The following is a 22,398-nucleotide window of genomic DNA, read 5'->3' on the forward strand; positions in this document are numbered from 1 at the left end:
AGAAACCAAGAAGACGACGCCCCTTTCAAAGTGGTGTCATCAGGAAAAACACTGCTTGTGCATTCAATATGCGCGTTCTGCTCTCAGTGCTGTTTTTGCCTGAATTTTCAAGATAATGCTGTAAGTAGTAGTAGCTTGTTCCTTTCAAGGGAAGGTAAGAATAAGGAGCATATAGAAGCACTGTTTATGCAATGGAAGTTATGTAGCCACGAGAGATTAAATGTAACTCCCATCAACAGAAATTTGTAAAAAAACCTCTTTGCACCATGAAAAAGGAAGCCATTCTCCTGCCATTAAGCTTTGTTGTCTATTTGGTAGGCGGTTTGGTGGAAGTGACTGGTGTAGTTCTTGGGGTGGAGGAGTGAAAGGTCAGCAGAGGCTTAAATGAGCTTGTCTTACATCCAGCTGGGCCAGCAGGAGGTCATTAGGAAGATAGGAGGCTCACTTCAGGCTTGACAGAGTCTCTCCTTATGATACTAGGAGACTGTCTTGTTCATTGCTCTTCCCCTAGTACATAAAAAGAACCCCAGAGACAGGAATGACACCGAAGTTTATCTTACTACCAAAGTTTCGCTTGAGGAGGGCACAACTAGCAATTACTCAGAAGGGGGATTTATTTTGTTTGCTTGCCTTTGATGGAAAGTAATGGAGATAAGTACAAAAGACCTATTGATCTGTTGGCTTTATTGTGAAATCAAATAGAGTAACACAGGAAAAAATCTCTTCCTTAACATTTACGAGTCAGAAGACCTGTACAGCTTTCACTTCATAAAAGAATTTTGGAAAAGGAGAATTGCAATTTGATTGGCAAATATATAGGAAATGAAATAAATGGCTGATACCTTGGAGAGGATTAACATACTGTATTTGACAGCTAATTATATTAGGGCAAATATACTAATAGTTATCCTGAATTGGTGCTAAGTGGCTCATGGAGGTATTGCCTAGTGAAATCATGTGTAATTATTGGAAATCTCTCCTTAGAAAAAAGTTCTCTATAAGTTTCCTAACATAGATAATGATGGAAAAAATCGATGCTGAGAAGGTGATAACAGGAGGCAGGTAGCATGTTTTCACATCTTCACCTCTGTTGTTAATGCATGCAGTGGCTCATCAGAGGTAGCTCATGTTAATTTATTCCTGCACACCTGTACAGGGCTGGAAGTCAGGTAATCAGACAAGCAAAAACTATACATCTTTGCTTTTTAGCTACAGCTACCCAGAGGCCTATACATGAACAAATTTAGTTCTGGAGACATCAGCAGGTTTTAATAAACCAAATACAGATGTCTTACTCCATACAAATCAAGAGGTTTACATGTTTAAATCTAGATGGGTTTAACTAGCAATCAAAGAGAAGGCTCACACTTGGCACCAAATGGTTGCCTCATATTTATTTATAACTCACCTAAAGCAAATATTATTTTATTTTTAAATTTATTCATGGAGTTGAATCACCTTTCCTACACCTTGGAGATTGAACAAATACATTCACTTTTCCGATAAAATTTAAGACAAACTTTGGCAATTAGTGGCCACTATTCTCAGAGAAAGAGAGGAACAAAAATGGTAAAAATCATATAAGATGAAAAACAAAGAGACATAATTTTCTCTATGTAGATCACCTAGTTTCTGTATAGAAAGTTTTCATTTTTGTTGAGGGAGTTTTAAAATTGCCAATCTCTAAAGCAGATGTAAATAGGTTTTAACATATTAGCAAATGGTAAGGAATTCTAGGGAAGAAGAGGACAGAGGTTATTTATTTATTTTCTGAATAAAAAATAAATGTAATTTATAAATGGGGTTCCCTTCAGTACAGGTAATCTATGGCTACTCAGCCCTCCTGGGGATCAAAATTCAAGACAAGAGGGTGAGAATATGACCAAAGGCAAAGTAGGCCCAGCTAATTCTATGACACACACTTCAAGAAAATTTCCCTTATAAAGACTGTTGGTTCTAGGCCCATTAGTTATAACTTCTTCTTCCCAGGGAGTATTTCATATGAATACCTCAAAACTGAGGCCCATCCTGGCTGGGTAGCTCAGTTGGTTGGAGCATCGTCCTGATACACCAAGGCTGCAGGTTCGATCCTCGGACAGGGCACATCCAAGAAATAACCAATGAATGTATAAGTAAGTGGAAAAACAAATCGAGGTCTGCCTGTCTGTCTCTCTCTCTCTCAAAAATCAGTAAAAATTAAAACAAACAACTAAACAAACAAAAAAACTGAGGGTCAACTTCCTGTTCCCTGACAGAACAGTATCTTAGTAGCACAAAAATCAGGGGATAAACAAAAAGGAAGGAAGGGTGGTCAGAGACTTTCAGGACTAACCCTACATAATGTTATCAGTACACACTCAATTACCTTTTAGTATCGTAGTTCTTCAGAGAGAAAATAATTTATGTTATTCTAACAGCCTCCTACTGACTGAATGAATTGGGCTTTGTGTGTATTAGCTTGCTCGTCATCATTAATGTGAATGGTCCTCTTTGCTTTTGCATTTCTTAAGCTCACATTCATTCACAACTGTGTAAAGAAGGACACTTAGAATCCTCAGCCATGTGTGTCCCATTCTCTCTTTTCTCCCTTTTTGCTGACTTTAGACAAAGAACATTCTCACTAATCAAAAAGCCTTCAACTTGATCTTATAAAATCTAGAAAGACCATAGCAAAGGTCTGGAAATCTCTGTTAACTAGCTGCCAAATCTCAAACATAGTATTTAACATCTTTCTACTTTCCTCCTACTAACACGCCTATCTAGAGACAAAAATGCAGCTCCCTCGTGTATAACCATCTTGGAAGGAGCCCAAGAAGACCTGTGTACCACTCCTGTCAGGTGTTCTAAGCCCGAAGACAAAAGGCTGTTTTTATAAACAGAAGGGAAAAGGTTATTCTGTTAGCTTTATCACAGGCATCCTAGAAGCCCTGTAGCTCTGCACACTTCAGCCCCCAGTCAAAATCCCTTCTAATGCTTTATTTGCACAAGGAAGACACTGTGCAGTCAAGGATGGATGAATCGAGACTCAGGGGAAGGGAAAGAAATGGGCCTGAGGACCACAGGATTAAAGGCAAAGGATGGTTTCTGTTTTGGAAGGTCTGTTGGCTCAAAGAAAAGTAAGAAAAATTGCCTTAGCTTCACTGCAGAGAAAAAGCAGGGACATGGAATTCCTGGGGTTCTGGTGAATAGCATAGTAAAAGTGAAGAGAAAGGGAAAGATAAGTCTAAGGGGTAGATCAGAGATGTGATTCAAGAGGCTTTGTGAATAAGGAGATGAAATTATAGGTCAAAGTTAGTTGATGAAATGATGATAAAAGGCTGGAACAGGAATAAAATTATGTTCAAGTACAATCTGCTGAGACACAGCAAGAGGTTGGTACCCAAAAGGAATCACTGTTTCTGGTTATTAGGTGGTAAATATACTTTCATTGCATATTAATTCAAGTCATGGACTCAACAGGGATGAACATCTTTCTTCTTAAGGAAAAAAATCTCAAAATTAAAGTATCAGAGTTTTTGTTAAGTTTTTAACATGGGATCAAAATATTTGAGCATTCCTGAAGAGCAAAATTTCAAGTGAAAATCAAAAAACTTCCTTTGCAGAGTATTTTTTCAATTTGCTTTTCTTCATTGATCATGTGTGACAACATCCAGAATTAAAACAATTAGGTGTGATGTGGTATTTCAGCCCAATAAAATATGTCACCTGTCTTGTGAGGTTTGCCAACTCTTGTGTGACTGAACTTATGTGGGAGAATATCAGTATTATTTTCTCACTTAGAATATGGTCTAAATTCCCATAAGGCTGGTCACTCGCCAAGCTTCCGATCCTTAGAATGAAAATGAAGATTGAAATACTTCCTTATCATAAATGTTTTTTCGTTAGATAAACCTCCTTCTCACCAGGACCTGCTTATGCATTAAAACATAAAAACATAGGGGTATAGAGGAAAGCACCAAGCTTTGAGTTTTGTAGACTTTTGGTCCTAGAGTTATTTTATTCCAGTGTTATGACTTAACAATATTTTCAGCAAACCAACTAAAACTGTGATAGGAATTCATGCAAATAAGCTTAAATTTTGGCTTGTCTTCAAGCATTCCATTTTCATAAATATTTTATGCAGGTTTTCATGTCTTTTATTTTAATTTAAAAAATCAAATGCATTAACCTCATTATCACTAGTGCCCTATTTTAAATTTAAAAGAATGAACATTACAAACTTGGGGAAAAAAGGTTGGGTATAGTATTATATTTTATTATTCAAAGTATAGCTATCTTGTCTGCCATATTCTGGGACTGTGGACGATAACTTGGAACTGAAAAGAACTTGGTGACCATAAACCATTTTCACAGAACAAGGTAAATGGGAGTGGGGAAGAGGGGCTTCGGGAGGGGAAATCTTTTATTTTTTTAATTTTTATTGTTATTCAATGACAGTTGTCTGCCTTTTCTCCCCATGAAATGTTTAAGAAGATAGATTTCTCTTCAGAGCATGTTTTGAGCTGTATAAAGTAAACCACTTATTTTTCTCAGAAATTTTGCTTTTCATGAATTGGGCCCCTTGAACTGTACTTTAATACAATGAAATACATTTTAACTTTTATTTCAAAAAAGACTAATCTTTTAAATATTTCAGAAGCAGATCACTACTTTCCAGTGGTACTTTTATTATATGTTACTTTGTCAAAGGCTCTACCTAACTGATAAACACTAAAATCTGGGTGGTGGCTATGGGCAGACTTCCTAGCTAATTTTGTTTCTTCTACATATACTGATTTTTAGCATGCAATAAATTTTTCTCTAGAAATATTTTTAAAAGACAATGTAAAACAAAAAAAAAACATGTCCAATATAATAGGAAAATGAACTGGTGCATCTCTAGCTGGGCTGGTGTGTTATGTAAATTATATGCTCATAAGCGTATCTCCCCCTCAGGGCAGGGTAACTGTGGTACCCCACCCCTGACTACCTTGACACATTCCATTTATATGACATTTTCTTTATGACTAAAAAAGAACATTGTTGGTTTAGGACCAGCTGCTTCTGTTTAAGCCCAACTGTTTCAGAGCTGCAGCTACATAGTTAAGGTGTGATGTCATCTGAAGGCTGGACATTATATATTCTGAGTGCTCCTAAAAGTATATGCATGCCTTCCCTTCTGTGCATAATTCCCATGATACACTATATTTTAGAGATTTGTTAAAGACATTGTCAAGCTAAAATAAAGAAACCTACACCACCATACCATTTCCCCATATTAACAATTACTTTGGTCCCATTTTCTTCTGATATTTTCATGATTCAAAGAATTCAAGGACACACTAAAATACTCATGTAAGAATGATAACATTTCTGGTTATACCTACGGAGATGCAGGCTGTCTCGATGTCCTGGACCTATGGTTCTTTCCATCCGTAAATTTCTGTTTCTATATTGGATAAATATGTGTGTATGAAGATAATATATTGATTTAATTAAAAAGCCACAAGGCAAAGCAGAAATATTTATAACAGAAGCTGTGGCTTCTAAGTGGAAGGTTCATGGGGAAGCAGGGAACTGTGTACATAGTTAACTGATTCACACATCTAGACGCATGGAAAAACATACACACACACATACACAGAGCACAGAGAAGAATGGCGTGCATTACTGGGTAAGATGGCACATGATTCTGCATGCTTAATCATGACAAGCACCAACTGCAACAATCCTTCATGAGCATGGCAGCTTGGTTATCTGTGGTCACCGTGGACAATCTTTACAGTGCATCAAACACATCTAAGCTAGATTTCTTAATGTTAGGTCCAACATGACTGGCACCCTCCACCCCCCGCAGGAGCAGCCAATGGAGATTTACTGACCTGTCTCTGCTTCGGCGAGAGGGGAAGGCAGCGTTGCAGCCAGCCACTGTGCAGACATGCATCTCTTTTAAGTGAACGTTCCTGTAGTGAAGCTTCACACTGTAGGAGCTTTTGAAACTCTTCTTGCACACGTAACAGATTTTGGGGTCTGGGCTAGAACACAGGTCACCTTCTGGAGAGAACTTTTGAGGGCTGCCATAATTCAGAGACGATGTAAAACTTTCGTGCAGGGCAGCCATGCTGGCTCCCCCACCATTGTATAGTCCATACTGGCTCATGTAAAACATGTCGTAAGTGGGATCTGTGAATTCTTCCTTCACCTTGATGATGTCCTGGTGAGAGGGCTCACTGTGGTTCTCGTCAGGCCTCTCACTGTTCATCAGGACTTTCTCGCTCACTTCACTGTGAATGTGCTCATCCCCCTCCATGGACTCCTCACCTAGTTTGGGCTCTGAGGACTCAGACTCGTTCTCGTAATCCCGCTCAGGTTCTTGATCCTCAGAAGTCATGCTGTCAGCCCTTCTTATTTCAGTCCTTGAAATGCACCGGGACCTGCTATGCTTAGAAAAGTCCTTCACTGACATGCCCGGACTCATCTCCTCTTGGGAGTGGCAATGATTGTCATGGCTCACGTCATTTACCACAGCTCCAGCATCATTTGGGTCATCATCTTCATCGTCAAACTCATCAGCAGTATCAATAATTTCTTTCTCAATCTTCACAGGCATGCTGGACTTCCTGGGCTTCTTCTTGGGGGCCAGGTCGATGCTGGGCTCATGAGTGGCCATCATCACTACTGGTGCTGCTGGCTCGGAGGGTGGTGGGGGGTGCTGCTCTATAGTACCACTGGATGGAATGATGGGACTGGTCGGAATGGAGGTGGGAGGGCTCACCATTTCTCCTGGAGTGAGTAAACTTCTATAAAATGGAGGAACTGGTTGGACAGTCTTTAGCCCAGAAAACACCAGCTGGCTAGGCAGAGGACTCTGTAAGACAGGGTCTAGTGGGGGAGTGGTAAAACCCATTGGGGGCCGGCCAGGGCTGGTGAGTGTGAGATTTGATTTTGTACTTGCTATGACGGGGGTGGCAGCTCCTGATGTGGCCCGAATTAAATCTTTGTCTCGGTTATTCCTCAGCATAGGCATGTGAAGGCGAGGGTTGGGGTTTGCGCTGTGGCGATTACGGCTTCGGAGGGAGCTAAAGACCATGTTGCAGCCTTCAATGGTGCATCGATGTTTGATCTTCAGGTGAACAGCATTATAATGAATTTTGAGAGTACCTTTATCATAGAATGTCTTCCCACATGCATTACAGAACACTCTTCCTTTCCTAGAGGCTGACCCCATTCTTCTCATCCGGTGAATCCGGAATGAGCTTTTTGGGTGGTCAGTTTTGGTCAGATCACTGACTGGGGCAGAATTCTGAATGGGGGATACGCAGGGTGGCTCGGTTTTGGGCTCCACATTAGTAATGCTGGTCAATGCATTTCTATTGGGAGTCTGATCATTCTTATAAGGTGTGGGAGATACTTCAGATTCGCTGCTCTCATTATATTCATTCTGGGTTGAAAGGCTCGGTTCCCGCAGCCTCAGTCCAGGTTGCTCTAACAGTAGCCCGTTTGGAGGCAACCCTAGCAGTGGGGCTGAGACTGGGTTTATGTACTGGAATGGAAGCAGAAATGCAAGGCTGTTGGGGATGTTTTCGAAGTGATGAATGCTGGAAGGGTTGCTGTTCTCTAGGTGAGCAAGGAGGCTGGGACTCCTGGTGCGATTATTGCTCTCAATGAAAGTCCTTATGTCTGAGTCTGTCTTTGAAGATGGTACAGCCACGGCCTGCCCTTCCTTCTCCTGAATTGCCATCAGCTCTACAATGGATTTGGTTTCTCCAAACCGCAGAAACTGCTGAAGGGTGATGATTTCCTCTTCTCGAGACATGATGGCCCAGCGGTCCAACACCTTGCCGGCAGCATCCTAGAAGCCACATCAAAGAAACAACAAAGACAAACACAAAAACTTATTGATTGTGCATAATTATTCAATGTAACTGAAGGTGTTCTGTTTGCTCATGAAATATCAAGAGCGAGAGCAGGAAACAACATGCAAACACTGTTAATAAAAGTCAACCCACAAAGCAAACTTTTCTGCCATGCAAATGTAGTAATTAGAGTCACAGTTAGAGAAACAGATTGAGTTTAATAATGTCAAAACAAACAAAATGTAGACCACTGGGGCTCTGTGATCTAAAATGCCTTCACTACTGCTATTTTAACAACAATGGTCTATATACTATGCAACTATTTAGCATACATTAGTACAAGACGTGAACTCTTGCTGTGCAACCCAGTAAAAACGCAAAAAAAGTTACCTTAAATCCTTATTAAATAATGACACCATAGAAAAGAATTAAGTGTATCTTGTGAATTTTATTTCTTCAACACAAGCAGACATAACACTGGGCTCAATGATGAAAATTCCTTTCAAAAGGAACTATTATGTGACTTTCTAAATCAAAAAGATGAATAAAGTAATATTACCTCCTATACCCCATTACTAAGCCATATATAGTTTTCTTCTTTTAATGGCTATATTCTAGTGACATTTAATAGTGGGCAATTTCATAATGTAGAGTAAGAACAAACAGTAATTGTACTTTTCCAGAAAATTGATTGTAATCCTATGATTCAAAGTTTGAGTTAGAATTAAAACATTTGACTTTTATGATCTTATTGTAAATGACAGTTACAGATATGTAGAAGGTAAACGTGATGGATTTAGATAGAATAAATGTGTGAAAATGTTGTCTCTTAACATCCTCCGTGGATAGTAAGGGAGTCCACAGAGAATACACATCAGTAATCACGACACTATGTATTGTTAAATATACATTAAAAAGCATTTCACACTTTCATTTTTGCTAGTAACTATGAGATTTGCCTGGAGGTAGAACTTAAAAATTCTGCAATGTAATGTCAGGCAAATCCATTTCAGCATGGATTGAGAGCAGTCTATTCAAACACTTAAATAATGACTCCATCACTTTCCAGGGCACAGCTTCTTTCCACTAGGATGGGATTCTTTGGAACCTTCTGTGAGTGACACTTGCTTCAACCTTAACCACGGATTTAAGAAAGCAACAACAACAGAAAGACACACTTATTAATTGCCAAGAGAAAAACCATTAGTTTATAATGAAGAAGCTTAGCAGACCACCTTAGCTAAGTGATCAAAGTTAACCTCACCCGGGATGAGTGTCATCATGTACCTAGTGACATACTCACTAAGAAGGGCACCTCATTCCTCTTGTGGTTTTCTTGCCAAAAATTTATAACCTCAATCTAATCATGAGAAAACAGCAGACAAACCAAAATTAAAGAGCATTCTACAAAATAGTGGCTTGTACTCTTCCAACTGTAAAGTCGGAAAAGATTTTTTTAAAACAAAGAATAGTTACAGATTAGAGGAAACTAAGAAAATAGGATATATAAACATACTGTGAAATCCTAGAAATCCTAGACCAGAAAAAGGACATTAGTGGGAAAACTGGCAAATTTGAATAGCCTCTAGATTACTTAATAGTATGGTATCAACCTTAATATCTTGGTTTCAACAATGGTACTATGCTTATGTTAGATGTTACATTAGGAAAAGCAGGATAAAGAGAATGGTACTACTTTTGCAATGGAAAATTCTCTCTCGTAGACAGGTCTACTCAGTCTTGCAATATAAAATACTCTCTGGACCACAGTCATATGGTATGAACCATGACAACTAGTTTGATTATAAGGAGAAACTTGTCATTTATTTAAGTTACTAAAAAACAAAAAAGAAGTTCTGATAATTATGTGCTGTTCCTTGTAAGGCTGACTCCTAGCATTCTATCATTTTACACAAAGTATATGTGTGGGTGTGTGCATGAGGGTATCCATTCTTACATAAACTGTCAAACACAGATGTCCTTCTGTCATCTTGTAGATAAAATTAGCCTTCAGACCAAATGCTCTCGTGCAGCTATCTCCCCAGAATCGTCAATATAATGACGTGGATAAATGGTGAATCTGGATGATCTTTGGAGTCCTGCATTAGCCATTTTAAAAAAAGTGTCATTCATAGCAATTGGTCTACCTTGTATTGTTTTTTTAGGTGCAGGGGAGGGGGGGAGATAGGGTAAGCAAGGGAGGGTGTTGGTGTTGTAGATAAATAAATTTTAAATTGTGTTTTTTGTATAGATTATCTCATTCGAACCTCGTAATAGCTTCCAGAGCTCAGTGCTTGTTTAACAGATGAGAAAACAGAGGTGAAAAAGGGTGAGATGGCTTATTAAGGTTGCCGAGATGCTAACTTGGAGTCCAGGGCTTGCACCCAGAAATTCTGACTCCAAGTTCACTGAACATAATGACTGTCATTCCATGATGCCATTTCCCAGGACAGCACACTGAGTTGGTGATGAGACGCAGAACTTCTCCTGAACAAGGCTGGTCTCCAGAGTACTGTAATGTCCTCTTCTACATTTCTCCCTACCATCAAATCCGCTCTCTTGATTGTTCTTTTATAGAGCCTTTCACTGTGGATTGTTTCTCAGGCTGAACCTAACCTGAGCAGCATACAGTCATTTCTTCCTCAGGTTCTTCCCAGGGAGCCTGCATCTAAATCTGCATGTCGATAATGTACTTACACAGCTGCCAGCCTCTGGTATTAAAAAAGGCCTGAGAAACCATAGCAACTGATCAAACCCACCTGAGGCATCTCCTTTCCATCACCCTCCTGTCTTCCCTCACCCAACAGTACACAGCAGTCCCATATGGTTTCTCTTTTCTCCTGGCCTGCCACAGTGCCTGCTGCTATTTCTGAAACCACTACCTTTCAGACCCTCTTTCAGTCCAGAGTAGCTGTCTGCTAAAATCGAGACTGTTACCTATGTTAAACCACTTACTTCTGGTGTAAGAAGTCCAGGTAAGCAGTCTTAGGATTTTGTTAGTAGCCTGAGTTATAAAAGAGAAGCTTCGTCTATATATAGTGGTAAGAGAAGCAGCAATTTATACTAACATTGAAGGTCTGCATAACATCATTGTAAACAAATGTGCTTAGGAACAGGTCAAATATCTGCACGACACATTCAGACTGGAGTAGCACCCCCTGGACCCAGACTGTATGATGTGCCACCGAGGTTTTTTCCAAAGAAGCCATCATTCACATTCAATCAAGATTATATAATAACATCATGTTCATAAGTGGTGAAACTGCAGCAAGAAACAAAGTTGACTTTCTTAGCAACACAATGAGTCTGCAAGATCCTTGCTAGGAGTGGCTATCAGTTTTAGCATGTCTTTCAATAAACTGGTTGAAGGAAGTTAGAAATCATCAAAGGGAAAAAAGGGAAGGCCAGGTTCTTTTTTTCTGTTTGTGACAGAAACAAGCATCTTCTGGTGCAATGATGCTTAAACAGTGGCTTAAGACTCCTGTGTTAAGGCAAGAATTTCCATGAGTGGTTCCTAAGCTATTCACAACGGACCAGCACCAGTCTGAGACCTTCAAAGAAAACTGGTCTGCAAGTAATTGAAAGTGACCATTTGGAATCCTTTAGGACAATTTGATACTGCTGCAACAACTAAAGGCATGATATTTTAAAAAAAATACTTCTTTTTTACTTAAGTGTTGGCTCAAGACTGATTAGGGGGAAAACTGATCCTTCCTCAAAGACAGTTTGAGAAGTACAGATGCAAAATCTAGGCCCCCTTGCCATGTCAAAGAAACTTTACCAGAGTGAGCAAGAGCTATAAAAAGAATTAGGTATTATCACTGGATAAACATTAATTTAACAAAATTTCAGTCTGTTAAGCCAGTATAAATATCCTGACTGCTGACCAACCCTTACGAGGACATTGGTCTTGTGCGTGAATAATAAACTGCATAAGTGTATAACTGGGCACTTGTCTTTCTCATTCAATTTTGTAGTTGGTGTATCAAATCCTTTGGGCTTTCGCATTTGTAAACAGAGTTCAGTGACCTTTAACCCTTTACATGGGGAATTGTTGTTTACAAAATGAGGATAATAAGATTTACCCTGTTAAGTGAAATGCAAGGTATTATTATAAGTATTGATTTCCTGTGAAAATAACTGTCTATACTATTAATTAAAAGATGAGTAACACCAAATAATCCAGACTTATAAACCAGTTTTACTGGGTTCAAAAAAAGTATAAAACACTTAAAATATTTACATCAAAGCATTTTACATGAAAAGATTTCCTTTTATTATTTCATCAGAACTAGTGATTATCACTTGATATAAACCTGGCACCCAGTTCTACATAGCTCTGCAGAGTGATTTTTAAAAATCATTTTTGTAGTAGGATCAACTCCCATAGTTTGAATGGTTTTATTTGAGCTCTCTCTTCATATCAATGCATCTTATATGACTTGTAGTTTTAAAATCAAAGTAAAGTAAGGTTGATTTTCTTTTTATTTGGGAGAGAAGGATAGTAGAGTTATGTCAAGAGATGGAAGAAAGACCAGATAAGAAGCTTTAGGATAATTAGATTGTTAGGAGACCTCAAGCCCAGAGAATCCTCAGTCCAAGAAGGAGCCCTTCTGTGTTAATGGCAGGCAACTACCTGTCACAGCACAGAGTAAAAAAACACCTTTCTGTCCATGCATGGAAATGAGGGAGAAACAATGAGCACAGCAGAGATCTCTTACCCATTTCCTCTATAAGTAGTCAAATTATTAAGAAATAAACAAATAATTTAATTCTCAAAGACAGGTGCAGAAAATTTAATTTTCTGTTCTACTACATAAACTTGTCAGTCAAATTGAAGACATAATTTAAAAGAAAATTCTAACATGATTAGCTAAACACAAAAAAAATATTTCCCCTTTGATATAATTGTAAATCTTTTTTTTAAATACTTACCTGAGGATATGTTTATTGATTAATTTTTAGAGAGAGAGAGAAACACTGATGTGAGACAGAAATAGCGATCTGTTGACTCCTGAATGTGTCCCCAACTGGAGATTGAACCCGCAACCCAGGTATGTGACCTGACCAGAAATCAAATCCATGAACTTTTGGTGTACGGGACAATGCTCCGATCAACTGAGCCACCCAGCCAGGGCTAATTTTAAATATTTTAATTACATGGCATTGAGCTATAGGGATTGCTAACCACTTAGAACCAAAGCAGAGGTTTATGAGACATTCTTTATGATTTCATGTCACTGTACAATGTGCTAGTTTAGGAAATTATTCCATCATAACCATGTTGGCAACTTATTTTCATAACCAGTTTCCTGTTGTAATGTTCTGTTCTTTTTCCTTCAGGATGAATCAAATATCAAGGCAAGAGGAATGGGGTTTAGTAGAAGGTACAGAAATTACCAAATTCAAGTCTATCAGTTTGGTACTCTTATCAGGTAAAATTTAATAGGGATTGCCAAATTAAAAATTGATGAAACAGTGCTATGTAAAACCTTGAATATCAGGTTTGTTAGATGTTTAGGTCTTAAGGGTAAGCAAATAGTTTGAGATGTACACAATGGAATAGTACTGGGCAATAAAAAGGAATAAATTATTGACACACAGCACAACATGGATGACTCTCAAAAGCCTGATGCCAATGATGAAAGAAGACAGACCCAATAGATTCGATCATTCCAATCATACAAAATTCTGGAAAAGTTAACAGAAAGGAGATCAGTAGTTGCCAGGGCTAAGGGCAAGGGAAAGGAATTGACTACAAAAGAACATTAGGAAATTTTGGGAGGTATGGAAATATTCTACACGATGATTACATTTATATTTTTACTACTATATATTGTACACTTAAAATTGGTAGATTTTATTGTATGTAAAGTACACCTGAATGAAATGACTCAGAACACTAAATCATGCAAATTGCATGAAATCTCACACTCATAACTCAACATTCACAACTTACCCTTTTTGGAGGCCATCTTCTTGCTTCCTGCCTTCTGTTGTGACCAGAATAACAGGCAGGCATGTTCCCCATTCTCTACTATCAGTAGTATGCAAAACAATCCATTGTGACAGGAGGAGTAAACATGACAATTTCTATTTTCTTTTGTATAAAAAGATAATTTTTGAGCTAATGTTTTATATGTGGACTTACAGTAATACATTACTAATTTAGAAACAGTTTTACATTTATTGGGGTGCAAGCTAAAGGATTTGTTGTGAGCAAAATTTGGAGACTGCTTCCCTACAGAGATAATACTGGTCCATAGCACATACTACATGTACACACCTTCGGAAACACTTTGAAGATGAAGAGCAGTCAGTTAATTGGCCTAAAATGCCTCCATCTGCATTTGTTTCGGCCTCTTGGATGTGGACATGTCCCAGGATGCAATCCCGAAATTAGGAAACATATTATCTAACTGCTGGGTCACCTCAGGAGCAAGTGATGGGCTCAGACCATTTTTCCAGATGATATGAATAGGGACATTCCACCAGCCTAGTAGAAGGGGTTGGCAAGTGGGTGGCTCAGGGTTAAGACTTGTGGGTTGGCTCAGAGAGCTGAAAGTAGCAGGAGTTTGAGGGAAATACTCTGTGGAAGAGAAGCCTTTGAACATTACACAACATTTTAAAGAAAAAAATTATAGAAGCCATAAAACTTTCAGTCCTCTTCTCTCCCCTTCTCCCACTAGTTACCCATTTTAAAACTCAGATGGGTCCATATATAACAAGCAGATACTTCAGTTTTAAAGTGGTTTTCTAAAGTCAAGTCACTTTTAAAACTCTTCCCTTAGCCAATAATTTTAACTGGTCTGGGTGTTCTCCACTTATATCAGAGCCAATTTTTTTTTTGCTTTTTTGTTAGATTATGTTTATCTCAAATTTATATGACTTGGCAACCCTAAGTGTGCATGGGTCAAAGTGTGTGTGTCTGTGTGCCTGTGTGTGTGTGCAGGCAAGAAAGGGAGATGAAGAAAAATGGTGAAACAAAAAAGTTCTTATTGAAAATAATAGATTCTGGGAAGTATTTAGGGAAATTTTAAAGCAATGTTGTGATAATTTCTGAGAAACACTTGAAATTATGTGGGGAAAAAACTTGGCATGATTATTTGTTTAACAAATTTACATTTAAACACAGATTTCTTTCAGGGCACTGAACGAGAACAATGTATCACTAGCAATATACAATATACATCAGAGCAGTTTGGTTGTATAAGTAAACAAAATTATGCCATTCTTATTCACATAGAGCTCTTGTACATGATTGTGCTTTTGCCAGTATGCCAAGCTAATGTTTCCAGAAGGCCAGCTGAAAGAACTGTAATATCTGAAGGCTGAATGAAATACACTCACTTATATCATGGGTGCACAAAATGGTTTGAATTATACTTGATAAAAAAAAGTCAACATTTGCTTTGGGTAATGAAAACCCTACTCAATTTCCATGATTTGGAAATCTGTATTTTGCAGAATTTCTTAAGAGCATCATTTCACCTTCAAAATGCTATGTTAACCAGTCACACCCTTGCTTGCTTCTTCACTCTAGGACAGAAATGTCCCACAGAAAGAATCATCAGGGTGTGGCACAAACAGAAGAGAAACTTCCACATAAAAACCAAGACTGGACTGTATTTATTAACATTTATCCATGTGAACAGCTCTTTTGGAAAACACATATGATATCCTTGTCAACAACCCTAGACTGGCATCACGAAATAAGTATGCACCCATTAAAGTGAGGTCTGTATTGGTTTTCTGTGATTACAGAGGCTGTTGCTAAATTCAACATGCCCCAGTTATAAAGAACTTTGTTTGAATTATCTTTCCAATTCCTTCTTTTTCCCCACAAGAAGAAATGAACACTACGGGGATATGCGCTATTGGTTAGAATAGTGGAGCTCTTGGAAAACTTTGCATGAATGAATTTTCTGCCCAGATAAAAACCTTATTAATCCTTGTTTGCTGACATGCTAATATAGAAGTCTTCTCTCTCTCTATAAATATTGTTTGCACATAAGGATTGAGTTTAAAAGAGTTACTTATCACAATATATACATGTACACAAATGTGCACATGGACACAGACTACCATTCTTGACTCATCTCATTATTCTATAGTCCATCTTATTATAACATTCAAAATGTTCCACCATGGAGAATGGTGGTGTAATGAGGTCAGGCATATCCAGTTACTTGCAAAAAAGTACAAAGTTAAGGAATGTCTCTCTCTGGGTGAAACTGTAAGTTTAAACAACATGGCACTTGACTGATGTGGGTAGCAGTGGGAAAAAGCAACAGGATAATTTTATGTGACTTTTAGGTATCTGCTTTTTATTTATTTTTCAAGATATAAATTTTTATTTTTTCTTTTTCTAATCCATATTTAAAAATATTTTTACAGTAAAAAGTTATCTTTTAAAAGAAAAAAAATGGATAAAGTGAACAATATGCCCTCCCAACATAATTACCTGTCTAATCAAAATGCCAGGGCACAAATTTTAAATTGTTCTTGTGATTCTTAAAAGATGTTGTTTGACTTTCTATTAAAAATTCACTTTGTTATACAATGTTCTTGGTTATGGACCAGATAAGAATATATAAATCAGAAGACTATCACTTTTTTCCTCAAGAGTCTGTACAGCATTTTTACTTTAAAAACTGATTATGATAGATCACTCAGGGGTTACAACATATTTAATCACAGCAGCTCCAGCTAAGCTCTATTAAAGGCCTGTCAGGATTTCTTCTCTGTATCTAGGATTTTTAGCTTGTCTAGCTTAAAACTAGCTATATGCATTTCCTCTATGGGCATTTGTTTGCAAATAAATAAAGCAGGTGCCTTTCTTTGTCATATAAAAAGAAATCCTGAGGAGTAAATTACTTTCTGCAATGTCTAGAATTGCACTTCAAAGATTCAAAAGTATTTTTCAAATTGCTAGGTCCATCCTAAATCAAACCTGAGAAACTTTTAAAGATATGGCACATTTCAATATTTAATAATAGTATCTTAAAAATCATTTAAGTTTCAAAATAGAAAATCTTAAATCCAGCTGATATTCCTAGCATACCAAACCTTTAACATAAAACTACCTGGAGTCCTTAACTTAAGCATAAAATATTCAACTCTATACCTATAGGCTAACATGGAATTTGCATATTAACATTACAAATTTTGATGATTCTTAACATAACTTACACATATTCACGTTAGAGAAAAATAAAGAACATAAATTAATGCCACCTACATTCTAGTCTTGGTTTCATTAACTGACAACCAGTGGTTTGAATGCCAAATCACCAACAGCCTGCGTTGGCTTTTTCCCTGGTAAAGCCAAGAGCCTTGCTAACCATTGTAGCCTTATTAAACCAAAATTCCATGACTTGACTTTAAAATTCCATTTCACTATCTAAGCCTAGCATCTGGACACACAGATAATTTTAATTGAAGCATTTTCAACCCCAGACTAATATTTTTCCTTTTAATCAACTTGCATAACCAACTTTTTCATAATACATGTGTTTTGACAGAAAGTATGCCCTTATGTGAGAGTGTCTGTATTACCCTATATTCTGGATGCTTCCCCTTGATGTTTCAGCCTGGAGCTTCTTATCAGTGACAGGATTAGATGTCCTAATTCTTCTGGATTAATTTTTATTCCTGGTCAATTCAACAATCAGTTCAAGTAAAAACACTGCTTGCAAACTAGGGAAACTGTTCAAGAAAGTCCCCAAGTCCTTGGAACCCCCTGGAATCACACCAGTAGAGTTTGTGAATATTCTGCAACACGAGGCTCAACCATTCCAAAATAAATCTTATACCTCCACAAAGCTATATAAGTAAGTATCTGTAGTGTTCCAGCAGCTTTTGCAGTCCCCTCCCCCAGCCCCCATAATAGCAGTATTGGCATATAAGGCCCTCCCCTCAATTAAACCCTTTAAACAGACACAAATTATTCACTTGGAGATAGTCATGGCCAAGATGGCAGAGAGTAATTCATTTTGTGGGTCAGGACAACAAAGGTACAGCTTGAAATCCTCAGAGAAAACACTAGGAACAAGAGGAACGAGAAGGATGGTCCCTGCAAGTGGTCTTGTTTTCTTCTACCCTCAGACATAAAGATAAGCCCAAATCCTAGGATGCTTATAAATCTGCTTGCTTTGCAATAAACAAAACTCATCAGAGCCCTTTCTGACATGTTTGCTTTGAGGCCTACATTTCCTAGTTTACCTCTCGGTCCATAACCAAATATCTGCCACTGAGTTTGAAGAATGCCTCTGTGTATCTGGGGGTCTCTGCTGGGCCTTTACATTTCTAAACATAATGATGTGCTTTCCTATAAAGTCTGATAAACAGTCAAAATGAGCACAATTTTTTTTTCCTATTGAAAGTAATTTTACACATCAGGTAAGGGCTAAAACCTTGGGACAAATTCAGGGTCACAACCTCCAATTTTTGAAGTTTTATCCATGCAACCGAGATTCTCAATCGTGGTATGTTATCAGAGCTTCCAAAGCTTGAATGGAAGATTCTGTTCTACATATTATACTTTCAATTACTCCACAAGTGAAGCTGATTGAACAACCCTTAGGAACTTTAACATATTCATTAGGAAGTGAGGGAGGCAAGGGTAGAAAGGGACTAAACACTCACTAAGCAGTATTCCATAAAGCAGCAAGGATTGAGTATTCCATAAAACACACAGAGGGCTGAGTATGTGATTGAACAGAAAGATGTATTGGGAAATTTAACTTTGTTCTTCTCTGGGTATAAGAAGCTGTACAACACAAAGATTAATTTCCTGCTTTAGCATTCATCAGGGAACAACACATTATTACTTGTAACACATATGCAAGGCTGTTGATGGATATACTTTCCTTTGATTGCTCAGATTAAATGTGTTCATAGCAAAAGAGCATGTACACACACATGTATGATTATAAATCCATGTATGCATTAAGTTTGCATTTCTATACATTTATAAGCAGCTATCAATGTAGATGTTATATGTTTTATGTATCCACAAAGTAGAGATGATTTGGGGTTGTTGGCTGACTGAACAAAAATAGATAAAAACAGAATAATAAGAGTTAATAACCAATATATGTGACTATAACAAAAAAGTCAGAAATTTAAAATAAAGAAGGATAGGAGGAGGAAGCATGCATTATAGAGCACAAGGTAATAACCATGTCTACATGCCTAATACCCTCTTGTCCCAGCAGTCCTGACTTTCTAAGCAGCCCACTTCTCCACATTAACGGTAGTCATTTGGAGAGCAGCAAACGTGCCATTAGAAGCACTTTTACAAGTGTATATTCATCCACCAATTAGCTTAATGTGGCCGCTTTCTGCATATTTTCTATCCAGGCTTGCACAAATCTTATTAATATTTCCCCCTAGCGCTTTGACAGATTACCTTGTCATTATGCATCCTGGAGCCTTTTAAACAATATGGGTAAACTACTGTTTGTGAGGTTAATGACAATTATCCCCTAATTACTGCATAAGTCACTCAGTCCACTTTATCTCATAGGCAGGGTTCTGCTCTGTGTATCTGCCATTGTGTCACCGTAAATGAATCTTGTATTGCTATGTTTATCTGCCATTGCCTTGTAAATTACACTGACAGAAGAATGAACAAATTACTGCATGTCATCACTTAAATACTGCTTCTGAAATTAAAAAAACTCTTCAGTGCAGAGCTTGAAATGTGATTTTAGCAGGTCACAATTAGTAAAAACATGTTTAATGTTTATGTTACATTTCAAGGCTGATAGCTTAGAATTTGGAGTCACAACAATGGCACTGGGGGTGAGTGGGAGGTGAAGAGCAACGGAGGGAGAAGGAAAAAAATTAAGGCTGAAAACTGAAATAGTAATGCTATCACAACCTCCTGAATGCATTTACTATTATTTTAATAGCTGATATGGCATCTCTGAGGTATTTTCCAAGATTTATCAAGTCTAAATCAAATTTAATCAGTTATGCATATGCCATGCTCTAGAGTTGGGATCACTGTTTTTTGGTTTTTTGTTTTGTTATTTATAACCAGTCCAAACATAAAACTCAGAACCTATATAACTGAGAAGAGATAATGTAATAAAGGCTACAGGTTAAGCCAATTCCATTGATGTGTTTTTAAACATTATTAAGTAGGTTCAGAAAAACTGTTTCCCAAAGTTGAGTTCGAAGTTGTTCAACAATGTTTACATCAATGAAATCTGTTTAGTCCACAGTGGCATTAGGGCAACTACATCTGCTCTGATATAATCTACAGGGAAAGCAGGACAATATGAGCATCTTTAAATTAAAAAAAAGAGATATTAGATCAACTGCAAATAATCTGAAAGAATTTGTTAACCTAAAATGTATGATTCTGCAGACTATCGGGCAAATAAATATTTGCATGAGAACAAGCAGAAACAACTGGCTTCCTAAGATGACTACCATTTAATCAGTATCTTAAAAACATTTTGAAATGTGAAATATTCAAAATGCCTCCGCTTCAATGACACCGAAGTGGCGGGTAACTCGCAAGCATAAGTAACGGGGCCATGCCAGTCTGAAGGATGGCTTTCAACTCTCAATTAGTTGGGCATGTAGAAAGCGTACATCAAATCACCTTATGACAGCCACGAGTTTGTGAGGGAGGGCTAATAGCACTGATGAGAAAGCTATTTGGTTAGAAGCATGCATGCACACACGTACAGTACCTCTTGATGCAGTCGCTGAACAGGCTGGAAGAAAAAGCTGCGGTGAAAAGAAAGGAAAACATGAAAGCCAGACTTGACAGGCCTAGCCCAGGGGCCTCATGGAAGCTAAGCACAACCCCTAGGGCTCCCTCCAATCCCCAAAGACTGATTTCAGTGTCTGTCCTGCATTCAGGCAACGCAGCTTCAACCGAGAAAGTGCTGCAGGCAAAAATGAAAGCACCATGCATGTTCTTTTCTGTGTGTTAGGCTACAGTTCAGAGATCCCAGTTAGGACTGACATCACTGTGATAACCATTAAAATTTTTCCTGATTTTTCGAAACTACTTAGGCTATCAATGGATGTGGAACTGAGGAAAGTGAATTTATAAATCATTACCTTTCTTTTTCTTCTAATATTGGATTTCATTGCCTTGTATTGTTAACCTTGCTAATGGTATAGCCACTCTGCTTAGCTGGGAGAAGGGGAGACAATGTGCATTCGGGAAAGATAAACTCTTGGTGTCACCTCTAAAAAGAAAAGCACAAACAATATTTTCTTGAGTTTCTGAAGTCAGTGCTGATTACAGAAAGAAAGACAATCCCAGAAGTACCAATATAAATGCCAAATGGTATCTGGGTATCAGTAAACAGATGAAGACAGCCATTAAGAAAACAAACAGCAGGATCTCTCTACTCATTTTAATCCACTCTTTACATACTTACATCAAATTTCCAAAAACCAAGACTGGGGATATTTCACTCCCCTTCCTAACAAACCTTCAGTGGCTCCCTAGTGTGCACAGAATAAATGATAAATCCCCTTACCTGGCATTGAAGTCCCCTCAATATAAACCCAAACTGCTTTTCCAACATTACCTCCTGTCCAATTCTCTAAAGCTCTAGCTACAAAGGGTACTTGCCATAAAAGATTCAGAGTATGACAAAATATTACCTGCTTTTGAACACCCCTGCCTTTCTGACAAGTTCATTCTCATCCTTCAAGGCCCAACTTAAATGAACCTCTCTATGAAATGTTCCCTATCCAGCTAATTACCTTCCTTGTCCCTACTCCCAGCAGGAGTGACCTGCCCCTTCAGCCATTTGCTTATCTTTCTCTGGCACGCATGTCTCCTTATTACAGGATTATTGTACTTTATATCCCTACTCCCAAGATGAGTTGATACTGAATGAATTCATTAATACTATGACTCTAGGAGTTGGGAGGCAATTTACAGATCATCTAGTGCCACCTTTTTTATTTTACAGAGAAAATTAACAAGTGAGTATCTTGCCCAAGATTGGGAAGCTAATGTGTGTGGCTGACTTGGAAGGAGCCACCCAGCTTCCCTGACAGTCTAGTGCTCTTCCCACAATACCACCCTTTCCTCCTGGCATAATGAATCCTGATTCAGGAAAGAGAACATCCACTCCATACCACTGCCACACCCTGGGTGTGAGCAGATTGCAGTGAACTGGGACTCTCTTCAACCCCACACTAACCCTACCAGAAGTCATTTTCCCCTAAACTGAACTCACCTCCTGACCATCAAGAAGGTGTCCAACAGAAATGTGAAGCCATTGCCTAAGACCACTCATTCATTACTAGAGAATTACTGGAGGTGAGAAAAAGTTGAGAATCATGGTTTGAGAAAACATACACGCTATACTTAATTTAGTCCTCACTGTTTTTTTTTTCTTTCTTTCCGCAAGTACCAGAAAATTATCTATTCTTGGAAAACACTTTTGGCAATGACATTACATTTATGTCAAAAATTTTCTGGATCAAAGTTAAATCCCAGTGTACAAAGAACTGGAAAGCAAATGCAACAGTGTCTCTCACATGGTTGGAGTTCTGTATATGTCTATGGAGTGAA

General features: G+C 38.0%; 1 protein-coding gene across 7 annotated transcripts in view; it reads right to left on the bottom strand.

Annotated features, from left to right (window-relative positions):
* Nucleotides 1-22,398, bottom strand: part of BNC2 (basonuclin zinc finger protein 2) — a 420,364-nt gene that overhangs the window by 13,854 nt on the left and 384,112 nt on the right. For 4 of the 7 annotated variants that reach the window (XM_045193713.3, XM_053924666.2, XM_045193712.3 and 1 more), the window contains 2 exons: nt 5,862-7,831; nt 5,363-5,428 (listed from right to left, as the gene is read on the bottom strand). In XM_045193713.3, the coding sequence (XP_045049648.2) occupies nt 5,363-5,428; nt 5,862-7,831 (2,036 nt within the window). The remainder of the gene's footprint in view (nt 1-5,362; nt 5,429-5,861; nt 7,832-22,398) is intronic. The other 3 variants (XM_024558294.4, XM_045193715.3, XM_053924673.1) reach the window with 2 other exon arrangements.

This window comes from Desmodus rotundus, chromosome 1 (genome assembly GCF_022682495.2).
Source record: "Desmodus rotundus isolate HL8 chromosome 1, HLdesRot8A.1, whole genome shotgun sequence".
NCBI classification, from domain to species: Eukaryota; Metazoa; Chordata; class Mammalia; order Chiroptera; family Phyllostomidae; genus Desmodus; species Desmodus rotundus.